Source organism: Rana temporaria, chromosome 1 (genome assembly GCF_905171775.1).
Source record: "Rana temporaria chromosome 1, aRanTem1.1, whole genome shotgun sequence".
In the NCBI taxonomy this organism is placed as follows: domain Eukaryota; kingdom Metazoa; phylum Chordata; class Amphibia; order Anura; family Ranidae; genus Rana; species Rana temporaria.
Genome location: NC_053489.1, coordinates 140121783 through 140138698, shown reverse-complemented (window position 1 = coordinate 140138698; position 16916 = coordinate 140121783). Strand labels below are relative to the sequence as shown.

Genomic DNA, 16916 nt, shown 5'->3' with positions numbered 1-16916 from the left:
CAATATTACATTGACAAAAATAAATCTATTTATCAGATTAAAGCAAGTCAATTAAATTCAAAGGTAGAGTGTTGATTTTATTACTAAGAATTATTGATATATAATGAAGCATTAAATGAAATGCTGCACCAACCTCTCCTTCTGCAGGCTGGGACTGCAATGCCTGGCGCATTCGGATTAGGTCTTTTTCAATTTGCTGAATTCTTGCTACTCTCAGCTGCAGATTAGAAAAAAAAAAAAAAAAAATTCAGTAACTACTTGTATAATTACATACATGCAAAACACTGAGTCATTTGGTAGAACAACCCACAAGCGTGGGAGAAGTTTGCAAAGGCAGGCACATTTACGGGTATTCCAGAATAGAAACAACATTTAAAGTGTTGAGACAAACATACTATTTGCCTGCAGACACTAATAAAAGCTTCAAGTTAGATTAACGCTGAACTGGTGGCTAAATGACTCTGGTCATCCTCACAAAAAGCCTCACAAATGGCAACCAAACTGATAAGAGGCATGGAGGAGTTCAACTATGAGGAAAGATTAGAGGAAATGAATTTATTCACTACTGAAAAGAGGAAATTAGGGGATATGATCAAAATGCACAAATACATAAGTGGTCCATATAGTGAACTTGGTGTTGAGTTATTCACTTTAATGTCATCACAGAGGACAAGGGGGCACTCTTTACATCTGGAGAAAAAGATTTAACCGCCAGTTTCTTCACAGTAAGAGCTGTGAGAATGTAAAATGGACTCCCTCCAGAGGTGGTTCTGGCCAGCTCAGTAGATTGCTTTTAAAAAAAAAGGCCTGGATTCTTTCCTAAATGTACATAATATAACTGAGTACTAACATTTATAGATAAAGTTGATCCAGGGAAAATCAGATTGCCTCTCGGGGGATTAGGATGGAATTTTTTACCCTGCTGTAGCAAATTGGATCATACTTTGTCATTTTCCTTTTTTTTTGTTTGCCTTCCTCTGGATCAACTGTGGGTATAGGATTGTATAATTATCCCCCCCCCCCTTATTGGTTGAACTAGATGTTTTTTTCCTCCAACCAGACTATATAAATCATTGTTCCCGTGATACAGTAGAAAATTGAAAATGTATCAATAAGCATAATCAATGTGGTGACCGCATACACAGATTTAAGGGTCAATATTTGGACTATATTACAGATACTGCTGTGGGAACACCAGAGTAGGATAGCAATCATGAAAAAAAAAAAATGGAGCCACGGATGTCAGCGGTAACATGCCCGCTAAAATCCGACCCGCTCCGAAATCCGTCTGGCGGATCGGATCGGGTGAACACTGACAGACGGTCTGTGTTCATCCGATTCCCCCATAGGGGAGAGCGGAGAAAAGACAGGGCGGTCCCTGCACAGTGTGCGGGGACCGCCCTGTCATCCGCCGGCTCAGCGGGGATCAACGGAGTGATCCCTGCTGAGCAAGCGGAGGTTCACATGGCGGATCATTACTGATCCGCCCCATGTGAAAGGGGCTTAAGAGTTTGATTTACTAAAACTGGGGAGTGCAAAGTCTGGTGCAGCTGTGCATGGTAGCCAATCATCCTCTAACTTCAGCTTCAAATAAACTTTGACAAAAAAACAACAACCTGGAAGCGGATTGGATCCTATGCAGAGCTGCACTCGATTTTGCATTCTCCAGTTTTAGTAAATCAACCTCTAAGTGTCTGTGAATTATAAGTGGGACTATAAAGCAGTGAACCCAAACTCCGTGGACTAGGCTGCCTATTAAACTCTGCATTGAAATAGCAGTAGTCACGCTTACCAACTGTTCTGTGAATTTGCATTTGTGCATTTTAGAAGTACAGCTCCTACTACTATATCTAATCAAAATCTGGAAAGGATTTAAAATATAATTACGTATAGGACTTTAAAATAGTTATCTGCAGCTTTTGAAAAAAACTGTATTATTTTAGACACTTGGGTAACTTCTATCCACTTTCTTTCACATTACACTACAATGAACCCCTGCCAGAAAATGCAGCTAAAGATTGATTTTAATTATGAACAAAATATTTCTGCTGGCTAAGAACCAGTTCCAATAGAATGACTGAGAACAGCTTAGGGTCTACTGCAGGATCAGACTGTATTGTGTGTATCGGCTAGACTGTTTACACAGACCCCTGGAGCAATATAATGTTAAAGGAAGGTCCTTTCTGTTGCTGCAAAAAAGTCTGGAGACTGGCGTTAAAACTGCCTCAAGTTTTGCTGCCTTCCAGGATAAACTAGGTCTCTGTGGGTCGCTCACACAATTTTTATATTTAATATTTTGCCATACCTGTGCACGCTTTTCCATATCTTGACAGGTCCCCAGTTGCTCTTCCATTGCAGCTCTGATCTGTCGGGCCTCAAACTCCAACTGTCTTCTGGTCATGTCAGTTTGAAGCGAGAACTAAAAAGTAACAAAGATAGAAATGCATCAGAATACAGCAACATTCACATTAGTTTATTACATATGTAAACATAAAGCTGGATAGGTATTCAGAATGTTTACAAAATGGTTTTACATAAATTCTAAAAAAGCAAGGGTTATTTTTTTTTAAAGGTTTCCTTTAAAGCAGCTGACACTCACATTTTCAGTAAGTGGTAGGCTATCGATCCTTTTGGTGAGATTCTGAAGCTGGGCATAGTACCAGTCTTTTTCTTTCTCCTCTTTTTCAAGCTCAGCAATAAGTAATGACCTAAATATGAGAAGAAAATAAATATGTAATGAATGACCAGAACAATATAAACCCACATCATACAATTCCAGGAAATTTTTAATTATCAATTAGTAAATCAATGAGATATCAGACTATTTCAGACTCAGAATACAATTGTTATGTGTAAGCAATTAAGGTAAAGGATCTGCTGGAAATTCTCACATATGCATTTTCATACATTACACAGCATGAGCAGCAAATTTAAAAGGGGTTGTAAAGGTAAAAAAAATATTCCTAAATGGCTTCCTTTACCTTAGTGCAGTCCTCCTTCACTTACCTCATCCTTCCATTTTGCTTTTAAATGTTCTTATTTTTTTGGAGAAATCCTCACTTCCTGTTCTTCTGTCTGTAACTCCACACTGTAATGCAAGGCTTTCTTCCTGGTGTGGAGTGTCGTGCTCACCCCCTCCCTTGGACTACAGGAGAGTCAGGACACTCTACGTTGAAGATACAGAAAAGGAGCTTTGCGTTAGTGGGTGTCCTGACTCTCCTGTAGTCCAAGGGAGGGGGCGAGCACGACACTCCACACCAGGGAGAAAGCCTCACATTACTGTGTTGAGTTACAGACCGAAGAACAGGAAGTGAGTATTTCTCAGAAAAAATAAAGAACATTTAAAAGCAAAATCGAAGTATGAGGTAAGTGAAGGAGGACTACGCTAAGGTAAAGGAAGTTATTTAGGAAAAAAAATTGTAGCTTTACAACCACTTAAAGCATAACTATGGTCAAAATGGAAAATCACATATTTACATATTAATTTCAATTATTTCTAGCCTACTTTTAATCTGAATGATCTGGAAGTTTGTAAAATTATTTGGTGACAATCCCCACATATTTACTTTCTTGAATTCTGTGCTCGCTATACCCTGTGAGTAGGCACTGTCACACATTTCACAGAGCCTGCCTTCTGAACTACAGAGCTGCTGAGCCAAGTAGTTTTAGGAGGCGGAGTCAGTAGGGGAATCACTACCGTTAGGCAGCAAGGTACCATGGGATACATAGTGCTTAGAAATTGAAAGAAAACAGCAGAGGAGAAGCTGCAAATTATGCAGGGAGTTGTGTAAGTTGCGGAAATATGGCCAGGAAAGTAAGCTTATATTGACTTGTCAAAAATAACTATTGTTTGTATTAATAAGGGGAAATTTCACACTGAGGCAGTTTTCAGGCATTTTAGCGCTAAAAATAGCGCCTGAAAACTGCCTCTCATGCCTCCCCAGTGTGAAAGCCGAGTGCTTTCACACTGGCGCAGTGCGCTTGTGGGACAAGGAAAAAAAGTCCTGCAAGCAGCATCTTTGGGGTGGTGTGGAAGCCCATTGGAATGAATGGGCAGCGCCTGAAAAGCGATTTGGAAGCGCCGCAACACTGGCGCTATTATAACCCCTTCTTCAGCCGCTAGCAGGGGTTAAAAGCACCACTAAAACTACGGTAAACCACTTTACCGCCAACGAACTCACCGCCCCAGTGTGAAAGTACCCTAAGGGTTCATGCATACTGGCTCAAAAAATTGCTGTTTTTCATTTTGCCTATAGAAGCAGCTCAATGTTATCATGTGTGTCCATGCACATTAGGATGTTTAGAGGCATTTCTAAGGTCAACATTTAGAAGCAGGGGGGGGGGGGGGAACTTTCTGGTTTGCATTTTTGATTTGAATTTTCTTGTAGAAAAAACACCAAATACTCCTAAATGCACCTAAACATGTGTACATGAAAACAAGTGCTCTGGTGAGTAGCTGTAACCCACGTTGTTTAATCTACAATCCTACAACTCACGGGATTAAAAGATACCCACACACCGTCAAACTGTTAGACAGGACAAATTGTCTCTGTAAAATCTCTTAAGATATATCCAGTTAAAAAATGGTATGCATTTAAAAAAAAAAAAAAAAAAAAAAATGTACAATTTTGAAACTTTAAATGTTGAATTTAAACGTATGCTAGACAAAAGAAAAAAACAACCCTCTGATTTTCAACCACTCTGCTGCCCCTAGTTGTCAGCATCCCAATTATTTGAATGGTGCTTAAAATGTCACTAAACCCACATAAAAAAATACTATCAATAATTGGTGTATTACATGCTGTTCTGTTCATACTTACTCAGTCACTATTAGATTTGTTTTCTGTATTCTGAAAAAAACAAAACCTGGTTGATCCTGCTGCTCTGTATCTCCACCTTGTATTCATGATCCCAGTTCAGCTAGGGATTTTGCAGCTGTGGTTGTAACTCATGTGCACATGCTCAGTTTACAGTGAGTTTCTATGCTGAGCATTTCCTCCCAATCACATCTGAGCAGCCCATATGACTATAAAGTCACACACATGGGTGTATACACAGTAGTAAATAACCACCTACTCCCTCCCTTCTCCTCCATGTCCACTGACCAGCTGGGGTGTCAAACTGGCGGCCCTCCAGATGTTGCAAAACTACAAGTCCCATGAGGCATTGCAAGGCTAAGGCCCCTTTCAGACAGACAGATAGAATGGTGCTTTTAGCTGCGGATTTTCTATTTTTCTACCGCAGCTAAAAGCACACAATGTTTTCCTATGGCCCCATTCACACACATCGTTTACGCACGATTACGTTACATGCGGTTTGGTGCGAATAGAAAAAATAGAATTGAATGCGTCCAGTTGCGATGTAGCACAGCTATATGCACATAACCGCAGGTAATCGGTCTTTTTTTGTCAACTGCGGATAACAGTGTTTTAGAATTCAAGGGACCCAAACAAAAAACAAAAAAAATAAAAATGGTTGCTATGGAAATGAATACCGCAGCTAAACGCAGCCGCAGTTAAACGCACGTAAACGCATGTAATCGCAATGTGCAAATGCAGCTAATCGCAGTGCCTGGAGCCTTGAATTTCACAAAACATTTGTAGTGCTTTTAACTGCGGCAAAACAGCCGTCTGTCTGAAAGGGGCCTTACAGTTACAAGCATGACTCTCACAGGCAGAGGCATGATGGGACTTGTAGTTTCGGAACAGCTGGAGGGCCGCCAGTTTGACACCCCTGAAAACATAAAGGGGGCGAGATATTGCATCTTGATTGATTGTGGCTTCACCTCCCTCTTGTTTTGTTCTAAGACACAGGCTGGAGAGGGTGTGGCACAACCTGTGACTGGCAGAAATCCACCCAACACTATGTTATTGCCAAAGAATAAGAAAGATGTAATTGCAAATATATATTTGTATGACAATTTAAAACAAACAGTTTGATATTTCTTGTTACTCTATTTTCTTTTATTTGGCATATGTGACCAGCAGCAGAGAACTATAGGCTCCTCCTGCTCGTTTCCCTGCAGCCTGGCATGTGACAGCTTTATATAGATTAGGAAAAAAGGTACTTACAAGTTTTTATATAAAAAATTACAGTGCCATCCTCCACATACAGAAAGAGAAGGGACAATGCAAATGTGTGCTTAGTATCACCTTTAATCTGTGAAAAGGAAATATCAAGTTCTCACGATTCCTGTATAACTCCCTTTCTACGAGCCACCTATGTCTTTAAAACACATGGTGAGCTAGCATGTTTGTAAATGAGAGGCTGCAGCTGAAATCGGCAGCAAAATGTAACATGTTTTTGTATGAAAACGTATCCTGTTCTCTTTGTATTGCTTCCTGCATGTGAAATCTCCAGGGTTTGTTAGCACCTCTGCCTTCCTATTAAAAACTGACCACATTAAGCAGAACACACCGTGGTCAGTTCCTTAGCTATGTTGGAAACTCACCCTTCCATCCTATAATTCTCAGACTTGGCCAGACAAATTCCCCCTTGTGAAGCCTTTTACTGGGAAGCTCAGCGTATTGTTTCTCCAACTCCAGCAATTAAGCAGCGGAGATCAGAGGGAATGTGATCACTCATTAAAAAAAAAAAAAAAAGTATGTATGTTTTTAAGTCTATACTTAAGTGTTTTTTTACCTTCAAAAAAATTAATGTGTTTTTTTTTTTTAAACAAGGTGAGGATTTACAATCACTCTAATCTTCAATGTGATTTTAACCACACTGGGGCTTTGTTTTCTTTGTGTATCCAGTGAAACAGGTTTCAACTTTTTTTCCAGTTGCGTTATGAAAAATGTATTTAAATGATTTACCTTGACAGCTAGAAACCGGCATCTAAAAACGGCCACTTAGCCGCGTTTGATTTGTTTTTTTTAAATGTTTTTGGTTACATACCGCGTTTGGCACCTGAAATGCTTCTAAACACAGCTTCTGAAGTCTAGGCTGGGCTCATTTGGCTGGGCTCATTTGGCTGGGCTTCTCCTACAAGTCACAGGATTACAATTTGTTTTGCACTCCTGTGACCTGTTTTTAGCAGACCGAGGTCCGCTCTCTGCTGACGTCACTAAGTTCAGTTCAGGCACCATGTCATAGCAGCTACTTACTGCTATGGCCAGCTATAGATGGGGCGGTGGACAGGTTTATGTTTCACCTGTGGTGCTTGTATTAGTCCAGCAGCGCACCAACACCTTTGCAGCCATTGTGCTACATGCTGGGTGTTTGGTGTGCTCCTGCACCTTTAAGGAGGGGTGGCTCCCCTTCAGTCCACCTGCCCTCATCTATCCATTAGAATGCATGTGCCTCCATTGTGGGGACACTCATTGTTTAGTGTTAGGACCACAGATTACAGGGTGCCTTGGCGCGGCTCTGTGGCTCACGCATGCGTTTGCAAATGCGTGCGGACAAAACCCCTGTTTTTAACGCATACTGTTAAACAGGTTAATTGGCTGTTCTGCGAGTTGGTCGGTAAGTAGGCTTGGTTTTTCTCTGGGCATTCCCCAGGTTTTGTTGTTACCATGTCATCCAGACTTTGGAAGTCTGGATCCGCCAGGTGCCTGGACTGATGGCTGTCTCAGTCTCTCAGCAAACCACTGTTACAGCCGATCCCTGACCCTCCACAGCTCAGTGCTCCAGTGAGCATGGAGAAGCAGAGCAGGGGAGATGATGATTGACAGCCAGCAGCTCTTCTCTTGGGAAGCTGAGAAAACCAAGCAATCGGTGGTGTTTGATGGCTCGGTTCTCAGTGCAGAGATGCCGGGGACAGATGCAGGATCGGTAAGAATGATTAGGGGGAAAAAGCCAAAACTCATAATTCTCTTTTAATTCAAATATTTTTCAAAAATTATTGGATTAGGCCTTGTTCACACATGCATACTACGGTTTACCCAGCGTCAGGTCTGCACACTTTCTGCGTTTGTGGCCATGCTCCCACATGGCTGTCAAAGTGGGAGCAGTGGCCGTGTCGGTACAGCTACTGCATCCCAACTGACATGAAGGGGACTGCCTGCACGGTGATGCACAGAACACCTGGACAAAGACAGGCTTCTCCATATGAACAAGCTTATTTAACTTTTTTTTTTTTTAAATCTAAACTCGCATTTTTTTTATTCAAATTTACATGTGATATACAAAATAAACAATGCAATATTTCTGCATGTTTTGCTTTCTTCGCCATTCTAAAAATTTTAATAAAAAGCCAGTTCGAAGGAGCTGGCAGGGGCAGGCAAATACTGCTGGCCTGGGGCACCTTGCATCTGGCGGATAAAATGCACAACCGCTCCACTGCAATAACTTGCAGGCAATCCAAAATGACAACACCACAAACCTTTAAATTATGTTTACTAAATTAATTCATGCGCTGCTTGGATACAATCCCAGTCTAACATGACACTTCCTTCTGTGATGGTCACAAAGAACAGGCTGTTCACAACTGTTCTGTATCTGACCAATTGGCCAGCAATTAGTGAAGCAAGCTAGTCTGTAGTCAGTAAAAAAAAAAAAACTCTGGCAATGCTGCTCTTGTGAGTGGTATCCAAGAAAAAGTGAACCCAATGCCATTTTTCATTGTGTTGCCAATATTTTATTTCTATACCACCCTCAGTCCTCGATGTCCAACGCCCATCCACGCCAGATGTGGTAGAACTACGGTGGCAGCTATTTCTGGCACAGCCCCAATGCCTTGCGGTGGTGTGCGCTGAAAAACATAATGCATGCACTACTTTTTCCAGTGCAGCAGGTTGTGGGGCACCTTATGAAATGTCACTTACAACAATTCAATAATTTTTTCTGAAAAAAAAAAAAGTAAACAGTGTGATGCACCAGGATTGGCACAAAAGGTATGAGGCACACAGCGCAAACCAGCAGCCATGCATTCCGCGTAGCTCCTTGGCATCATCGGTCCCTCAGTTCAAGAGGATCAACTTACTAACCTTATCCTGTGTGTTATATCTCCTTACAGTCCTTGCTTGTACTCTGGGAAGCGCAAATCATTGATAGGCAGAGATCAAAGCACAATCAATAAATAAGATAATAATTTATGTCTACCTGAAGAAGCCTGCTGCACATAAGGGCACACTACCACAGGTTTGTAAAACCTCAGTGCTACACTAGTCAGGCAATAAACTTGTCCAGGATGCACACAGTGGGCATTATTGAATGATCTAGAGACTATGAACACAGAGATAAGCCTTGTACACATGATCGGATTTTCATCGGACAAAGCTTAGGACTTTTGTCTGAAGGGCGTTGGGCAGGAACTTGTCTTGCGTACAAAACGGTAAAGAATTGTCGGCCAACAAACACGACATTACGTGTTTTTCAGCTCTTTAGCGCAACTTTTGCTAATGTGTTATGTTAGCATTGCTTCTGAGCATGCGCATTTGTACTTTGGAGTTTTGTCCGACAGACTTGTGTATACACGCTTGGATAATCCGACAACACACATTTGTTGGCAGACAATGTTAAAGCATGCTAGCCCACATTTGTCTGCGGAAAATCCGCCAAAAATTGTCCAATGGAGCATACAAACGGTCGGATTTTCCGACAACAGCCTGTCATCACACATTTCCCATTGTATAATCCGATCATGTGTACAAAGCTTAACACCTACTCAGTAAATGTGATGATGCTGGTTTATAATTCTAGGTGTTATCACTACAATGAAATCCTGAGCACTGAGCAGCCACAGGCATTCCTTGCACAGGCTGAGAACCAACCAAAGTGCATTGTAAACAAAAGATGAATAGAGCAAATGGAAAGTCATGTTCAGCCTTTCCATACATCTCTATGAAACAAAAATTCTGTTTTGAAATAGTAAACTAGTTTCATTGTCAATATTTGGTTTATTGAAGAAAGAATAGCTCTACAATAGCTTTAAGGGTGCCTAGGAAACAAAAAAAACACAAGTAGTGTGCCAAAAAGTTAACAGAACCGATTTAAAAAGTGTTATATATATGATCCCTAGGCACCTTTAAATTCCTGCTGCTGCCTACAATCAACCAAGTTCCAATGTTCCATATAACCCTTTCCACCATCAATAAAAAGGCCTTTGAAAGGGGAAATTATAATAGTTTTGTCTTTTTTGTTTTTTGGTAACTGAACTCAAAAAGTGAAGATTTCTAATGCAAAAGCACCTAGAAGTGTTAATTGTGCCCAGTTTCATTTGTACCCTGAATAACATACCTTTTCTCTTAAATTCTTCCTAAAAAATAAACCGTACAATTCCTGCTATGTGTGGGTACCCAAGCACTTGTTCCTACAGCTCTATAGCCATATATCTGCAGTGTGAGATCTAAGGCATTTTTGCCTCTGACTGCTCGTCTTAGGAGATCTTGAGTGAAATTTGGTGATATCACTCCTGTTGTTCTTGCTGGTGGATGTGGAACTTCCGCTTTAAAAGGACCCACTCACCTCCTGGAGTGGGTACCTAGTTTTGACAGGTACACAGCTCCCACTTCCGCTCATGTCCCCTAGGCAACTCCTCCTCTCCCCCTCCCTGCAATCTTCTGGGACATGTCACAAGTCCCAGAAGATTGTTCGCCCATTCAGGACGCGCAGAGCTACTCGCACATGGGCAGGGCCCATTCGGCTGTGAAGCCACAAGCTGTCACCGCCGGGTGCCTACACTTGCAAAGCCGGTGCTGCGGAGAGGAGAGGGAGAGAAGCAAGGCTTTGGGCGGTCGCATCGCTGGACAAGTGAGTGTGTTTATTAATAGTCAGCAGATACACTTTTTGAAGCTGCCGATTTTTAATAAACAGAAAAATTAGTGGAACGCTGTTAATTTAATGAGACACGAACAACTAGCGCCCAGAAGCGATTCAGTTCGAATGCGCCGCGCTTTATAAGTTTTTTCATTCATTCATTCATTAATTAACGGATTTGAAAACTTGAGCTAAATGTAAAAGGATCAACTTTAAATAAGGAAGTCACATTATTCCAACTCACTTTTTGGCAATTTTGCATTTAAAGTGGTTGTAAAGGCTGAAGGTCTTTTACTATCATGTATTCTTCTGTGTGCTGCTCCCCCTTATACTCACCTGAGCCCCCTCTTGATCCAGCTATGTGCACAAGAGCCTCGGGCTGTCCAGGGTCTCCTCATTGGCTGAAACACAGCAGTGGGAGCCATTGGCTGTCAAACTTAGCCAGTAAGCAGGGGGTGGGGCTAAGGAAAGGCTTTGTGTTGAGCATGAACCAGTTCCCCCCATAGCAAGCAACTTGCTATGGAGGCACTGGTCAAGGGGGGAAGCCATGAACACCAGCAGTGGATTTGAGAAGAGGATCAGGGTAAGCAGCGGGCTGAACGTTTAAAAAAAAAAAAACACAAACTTACAGCTCACCATACGAACACATGCAATGTTAGTGTAGCCATCTCCCCTGCGGAGCTATTGTGTTCTGACAGGGAGACTGCTCCCTCTAGCCAGAACACATCGATCAGTGCTCTCAGTCACTGGCTGCGAGTGTATTGAGGTGAATGAGAGAAATCCTGACGAGAAATGAACACGTCTGCAAATCAGATGCGTGCCCATAGAAGATAATGGGCCTGAATTCGCACCTGAGCCGCACCGCAATGCCTAGAAAACGCACACGTTTTTTTGGCAATGCGCAGTGCGAATGCATCGCACATATGTGAACCAGCCTCATTGAAATCAATGTATTTTATAATGTTATGCAAATTGGATGCAACCAATTCGCATAGGTGTGAACCCGGCCTTAAAAAAGCTCCCTCCTAACACCTATGCCGACTAACCTGGGTAATATAGATGACCTATTTTCAGCCACAGCGGCTGCAGGGGAGAGGAGGGACCACGAAAATGGATGGGCCATAGGACTTTATGGGTGACCTCAGCACTCCCAGGCATTGCCAGCCGATATCAAGCCCTCTCTCTATGGCTGACACAGGGGTCACATGACTGGACTGAAAATGGAGAGATAGAGAGATATAGATATATCTCTATAGCTTTCTTACACAGGTTAATGAGCAAATGTGTAAAGGGGGGGGGGGGGGGTTAAGTGTAGTTATGTTTAGATGTTTAGCCTGTAATTCTACTTAAAGGGTCACTAAAGGAATTTTTTTTTTTAGCTAAATAGCTTCCTTTACCCTGCTGCAGTCCTGGTTTCATGTCCTCATTGTTCGTTTTTGCTTTCATGTTGCTGTAAATCCTCTCTGTTCTGGACACTTCCTGGTTGCCTGTTTCCTGATAACCACAGTACTGGGAGATTTCTCACGGTGGTCACTAATCAAGGAGGTGTGAGTAAAACTAAACTGGATTGGTGCTGAGGAGTTTTAGACAAAGTATCACTGCTCTCTATTGGCTGACTGCCCTCTAGTGGCTCTCTGTACATCAGAGAACCAGGAAACAACAGCAAAAACGAAACTACACTGCAGGCACATTATATGATTGTTTTTTTATCCATTTTTAATCATTTTTAAAAGGAATCAGTTAACTATTATGTCTCTATGCCCTGTAAACAGTCATTTCAGCAAAAAAAAAATAATTCCTTTAGTGACCCTTTAACATTTTTCCAACCAAAACAAGGTATTGCATTTTTAAAGTGTATGTAAACTAACAAATGTATCTTATTTTCTCTTTTGGCCTGTTAAATATGCAAACAAAAATGGTTTTATGATATGTTTGACAAGAATTAAAGAAATAAATATCTCTTCAGCCAGAAACTGTGAGCAGTTTCCTGTGCTCTTTACTTCTGAACTGCCATCAGTTAGCATTGTTCCCTGCCACCTCCATGAACTAACTCCTCCCCCTTTTATGTAGTCCTAACATTGTGGTATGTAGTCCCAACACTCTGTCTTAGGGCGATAATATGCTACTCAATACAGTTGTGACACTAGGACAGGAAGGGAGTAAAATAAAGGAAAAATAAATAAATAAAAAATGAATGCACAATAACAAAGACACATTTTTAAAGGACTTAAACATGTGCATCTAGAAACCACTGGTAATCTGATCTGTCAATATACCCAACATCCCTTCTCTACTGTACACGCCGTGGGGAAATGATTTGCTCCCCTGCAGATTTTGTAAGTTTGCCCACTTAAAAAGAAATAAAGGGTCTATAATTTTTATCATTGGTGTATATAAAATTACAGTGACAGAATATCAACCAAAAATTCTGAAAAAACACGATACAAATGTTATTACTGTATTTATTGGCGTATAACACTCACTTTTTTACCCTGAAAATAGAGGGTACTGTGGCTGCGTGTTATACGCAGGGGGCCGTGGAATTTTTTTTCCTGAAACTTCCCTCTTAAAGTTAGGGTGCGTGTTCTACGCCGATAAATATGGTAATTGAGTTGCACTTCAGTGAGTAAAATAGGAATTTGATCCCCAAGAAAAACATGACTTAGTACTTGGAGGAGAAACCCTTGTTGGCAAACACAGAGGTAAGACGATGTTTCTGGTAGTTGGTTACCAAGTTTGCACACATCTCAGGAGAGATTTTGGTCCACTCGTCTTAAAGCGGGGATCCGGGCATAATTTTTATTTTTTTGCAAGCTAAAATTAATCACATTAAATAGTCCACAAAACATATTAATAAGCTCCCCAATCGTTCCAGAAATCATTGTAAACTCTTGCCTTATATCCTTCAGTTCGTGTTGTGGCCGTATCCATCATATGTGTGGGCATGTGAAGCCCAGTTCCTTTTTCTTCCTGGTGTTCAGGGAGAGGTGTATGCTGGGCGATTTTTAGGCACAGTAATGCCCAGAGACTCCTGGGAAATGAGTGTCATCATTTCCCAGGAGACAATGGGGTCTTAGGACAGGAAGTTGAACCACCTAGAACCAGGAACTAGGCAGATTACGAATACTGCCTAGTAACAGGCAGTTAAAAGTAGGGGTGCAACGGATCAAAAAACTCACGGATCGTTCCTCGGATCAGGAGTCAAGGATCAGATAATTTTTCGGATCAAAAAAAAAATCTCCCCCCCTGTAATATCCACATCTCCCTCCCCCCACTGTAATATCCACATCCCCCCCACACTAATATCCACATCCCCCCCACACTGTAATATCCCCCCCCCCCCCGACTGTAATATCCACATCCCGCCCCACTATAATATCCACATCCCCCCCACTGTAATATCCACATCCCGCCCCACTAATATCCACATCCCGCCCCACTGTAATATCCACATCCCGCCCCACTGTAATATCCACATCCCGCCCCACTGTAATATTCACATCCCGCCCCACTGTAATATCCACATCCCGCCCCACTGTAATATCCACATCCCGCCCCACTGTAATATCCACATCCCGCCCCACTGTAATATCCACATCCCGCCCCACTGTAATATCCACATCCCGCCCCACTGTAATATCCACATCCCGCCCCACTGTAATATCCACATCCCGCCCCACTGTAATATCCACATCCCGCCCCACTGCAGTGGCGTCACTGGGGTTGGTGTCACCCGGTGCAAAAAAAAAATGGTGTCACCCCACCCCCCCACGGCCCCCCCCCCCCTCAGTACAGACGACCTCCCCCCTCAGTACAGACACCTCACAGTAGTGCAGACCTCAGACGGTAACCCCCCCAGTAGTGCAGACCTCAGACAGTAACCCCCCAGTAGTGCAGACCTCAGACAGTAACCCCCCAGTAGTGCAGACCTCAGACAGTAACCCCCTAGTAGTGCAGACCTCAGACAGTAACCCCCCCACCCCCCAGTAGTGCAGACCTCAGACAGTAACCCCCCCCCCCCCAGTAGTGCAGACCTCAGACAGTAACCCCCCCCCCCCCAGTAGTGCAGACCTCAGACAGTAACCCCCTAGTAGTGCGGTTGTACCAAGATAGCCGTGGCTCCAAAACTAAGCCGCGGCCTTTCCTAATGCTATGGCCGCGGCGGCAATCTGCGGATCGCATAGCTTGCCGATCCGAAGGGGGTGACCCGTTCGGATCACGGATCAACGGTTATCCGTTGCACTACTGGTTAAAAGTGAGTAAAACATTTATTTATTTTTACATTAAAGGCAAGCGGTTAATAGAAAGTTAATTTTTAGGGTGGAACTCCGCTTTAACAGATCTTCTCCAAATCCTTAAGGTTTCTTGGCGATCACTTGGCAACTCGAAGTTTCAGCTCCCTCCATACATTTTCTACTGGATTAAGGTCTGGAGACTGGCTAGGCCCCTCCATGACCCCAATGTGCTCCTTTGTGGGTCATTGTCAAGCTGAAAGACCCATCCATGACTCATCTTCAGTGCTCTGGTTGAGGGAAGAAGGTTCTCTTCCAAGATTTTACAATACATGGCCCGGTCCATTGGCCCCTCAATGCAGTAAAGTCAGCCTGCACCTTTAGCAGAGAAACGGCCCCAAAGCATCTTGTTTCCACCCCTGCTTGACTGTGGGGATGGTGTTCTTAGGGGCATAGTCAGTATTTTTCTTCCCTCAAAACACAGTGAACCAAGTTAATGCCAAAAAGCTAAATTTTGGTATCATCTGACCACAGCAGTTTCTCCCAATCGTTCAGTACATGTACCTTGAGGGGGGGGGGGGGGGGGGACTTGCCGTGTTTGGAGGAAGCGGAAGAAAAATGCTGACTATGACCCTAAGAACACCATCCCAACAGTCAAGCACAGAGGTGTAATCATTATGCTTTGGGGCAGTTTCTCTGCTAAAAAGGTACAGACAGACAGACTTTTTCCGCATTGAGGGGCCAATGGATGGGCAATGTATGGAAAAAAACGTGGAGAACATTCTTCCCTCAGCCAGAACACTAAAGATGTGTCATGGATGGGTCTTTCAGCATGACAATGACCCAAAAAGAATCACATTAAGGTCATGGAGTTGTCTAACCAATCTCCAGAACTTAATTCCTATCGAAAATTTATGGAGGAGCTGAAACTTCGAGTTGCAGAGCAACAGCCAAGAAACTTTAAGGATTTAGAGAAGATCTGTAAAGAAGAGTGGACCAAAATCCCTCTTGAGATGTGTGCAAACCTGGTCACCTACAAGAAACATCTTACCTCTGTACTTGCCGTCAGGGGTTTTTCCACCAAGTACTAAGTCATGTTTTGCTTGGGGATCAAATATTTATTTTACTCACTGAAGTGCAACTCAATTTATAATATTTGTATTGTGTTTTTTTCTGAATTCTTGGTTAATATTCTGTCACCATCATTTAAAATACACCAATAATAAAAATGATAGACCCTTAATTTCTTTGTAAGTGGGCAAACTTACAAAATCTGCAGGGGATCAAATCATTTTTTTTCCCCCTGTACATCTGGTGCAAACAGCTCATCTTTAGAAGCCTGCCAAATAATGAGCTGCCTACTGGAATAAAAGTGAAAGATAAAATTAGAAAAATTAAGGGAATTAAAAACAAATTAAATAATCTATTGCCAATGCTTACCGCTCCTTCTCCAGTTCTTCCATATACCCAGCACTCTCTCTGCTTCCGTTGACAAATCCCCTGCGAGGAAAGGAGCCCACTGGAACTGGGCTGCACTCCCCTGAGTGGCCTGAAAGAGAGCCTTCTCTGCTTCCATAAGATCGGTGAGGCATCTTTGACTTCATCTTCACACCTGTGAAGGTTGTGCCATCTAAATTTAAATCTGAAACGTTCAAAACATATTTTTAAATGCCAGCCAGCAAACCTTATTTTTACATGACAATTCAAAATTAACTTAAAAACTCTGATAAATCACTGAAAATCAGTAAAATTAACAGAGGAAACAAAAAAGGTAGGACTATGAGGCCTCAGCAGCTGTAAAAAACGTCCAGTGTGCATGTTTGTGGCTTCAGGCGTGTTCTGCAGTCAAACTCCCCAGCAGGTTATCCTATGTGTCCATGCAGGCAGGGACGTTTTCTAAAAACTCGGAAAAAAGCTTAAAACAGCTTAAAAACATGACTATTTATCAGCGTTTTTGGGAGAATAATGTTGCTTAAAAAAAAA

General features: G+C 42.4%; 1 protein-coding gene across 5 annotated transcripts in view; it reads right to left on the bottom strand.

Moving 5' to 3' along the window:
- Positions 1–16916, bottom strand: part of APC (APC regulator of WNT signaling pathway) — a 167037-nt gene that overhangs the window by 48887 nt on the left and 101234 nt on the right. For 4 of the 5 annotated variants that reach the window (XM_040343463.1, XM_040343453.1, XM_040343489.1 and 1 more), the window contains 4 exons: positions 16374–16575; positions 2600–2708; positions 2306–2419; positions 134–217 (listed from right to left, as the gene is read on the bottom strand). In XM_040343463.1, the coding sequence (XP_040199397.1) occupies positions 134–217; positions 2306–2419; positions 2600–2708; positions 16374–16575 (509 nt within the window). The remainder of the gene's footprint in view (positions 1–133; positions 218–2305; positions 2420–2599; positions 2709–16373; positions 16576–16916) is intronic. The other variant, XM_040343480.1, reaches the window with a different exon arrangement.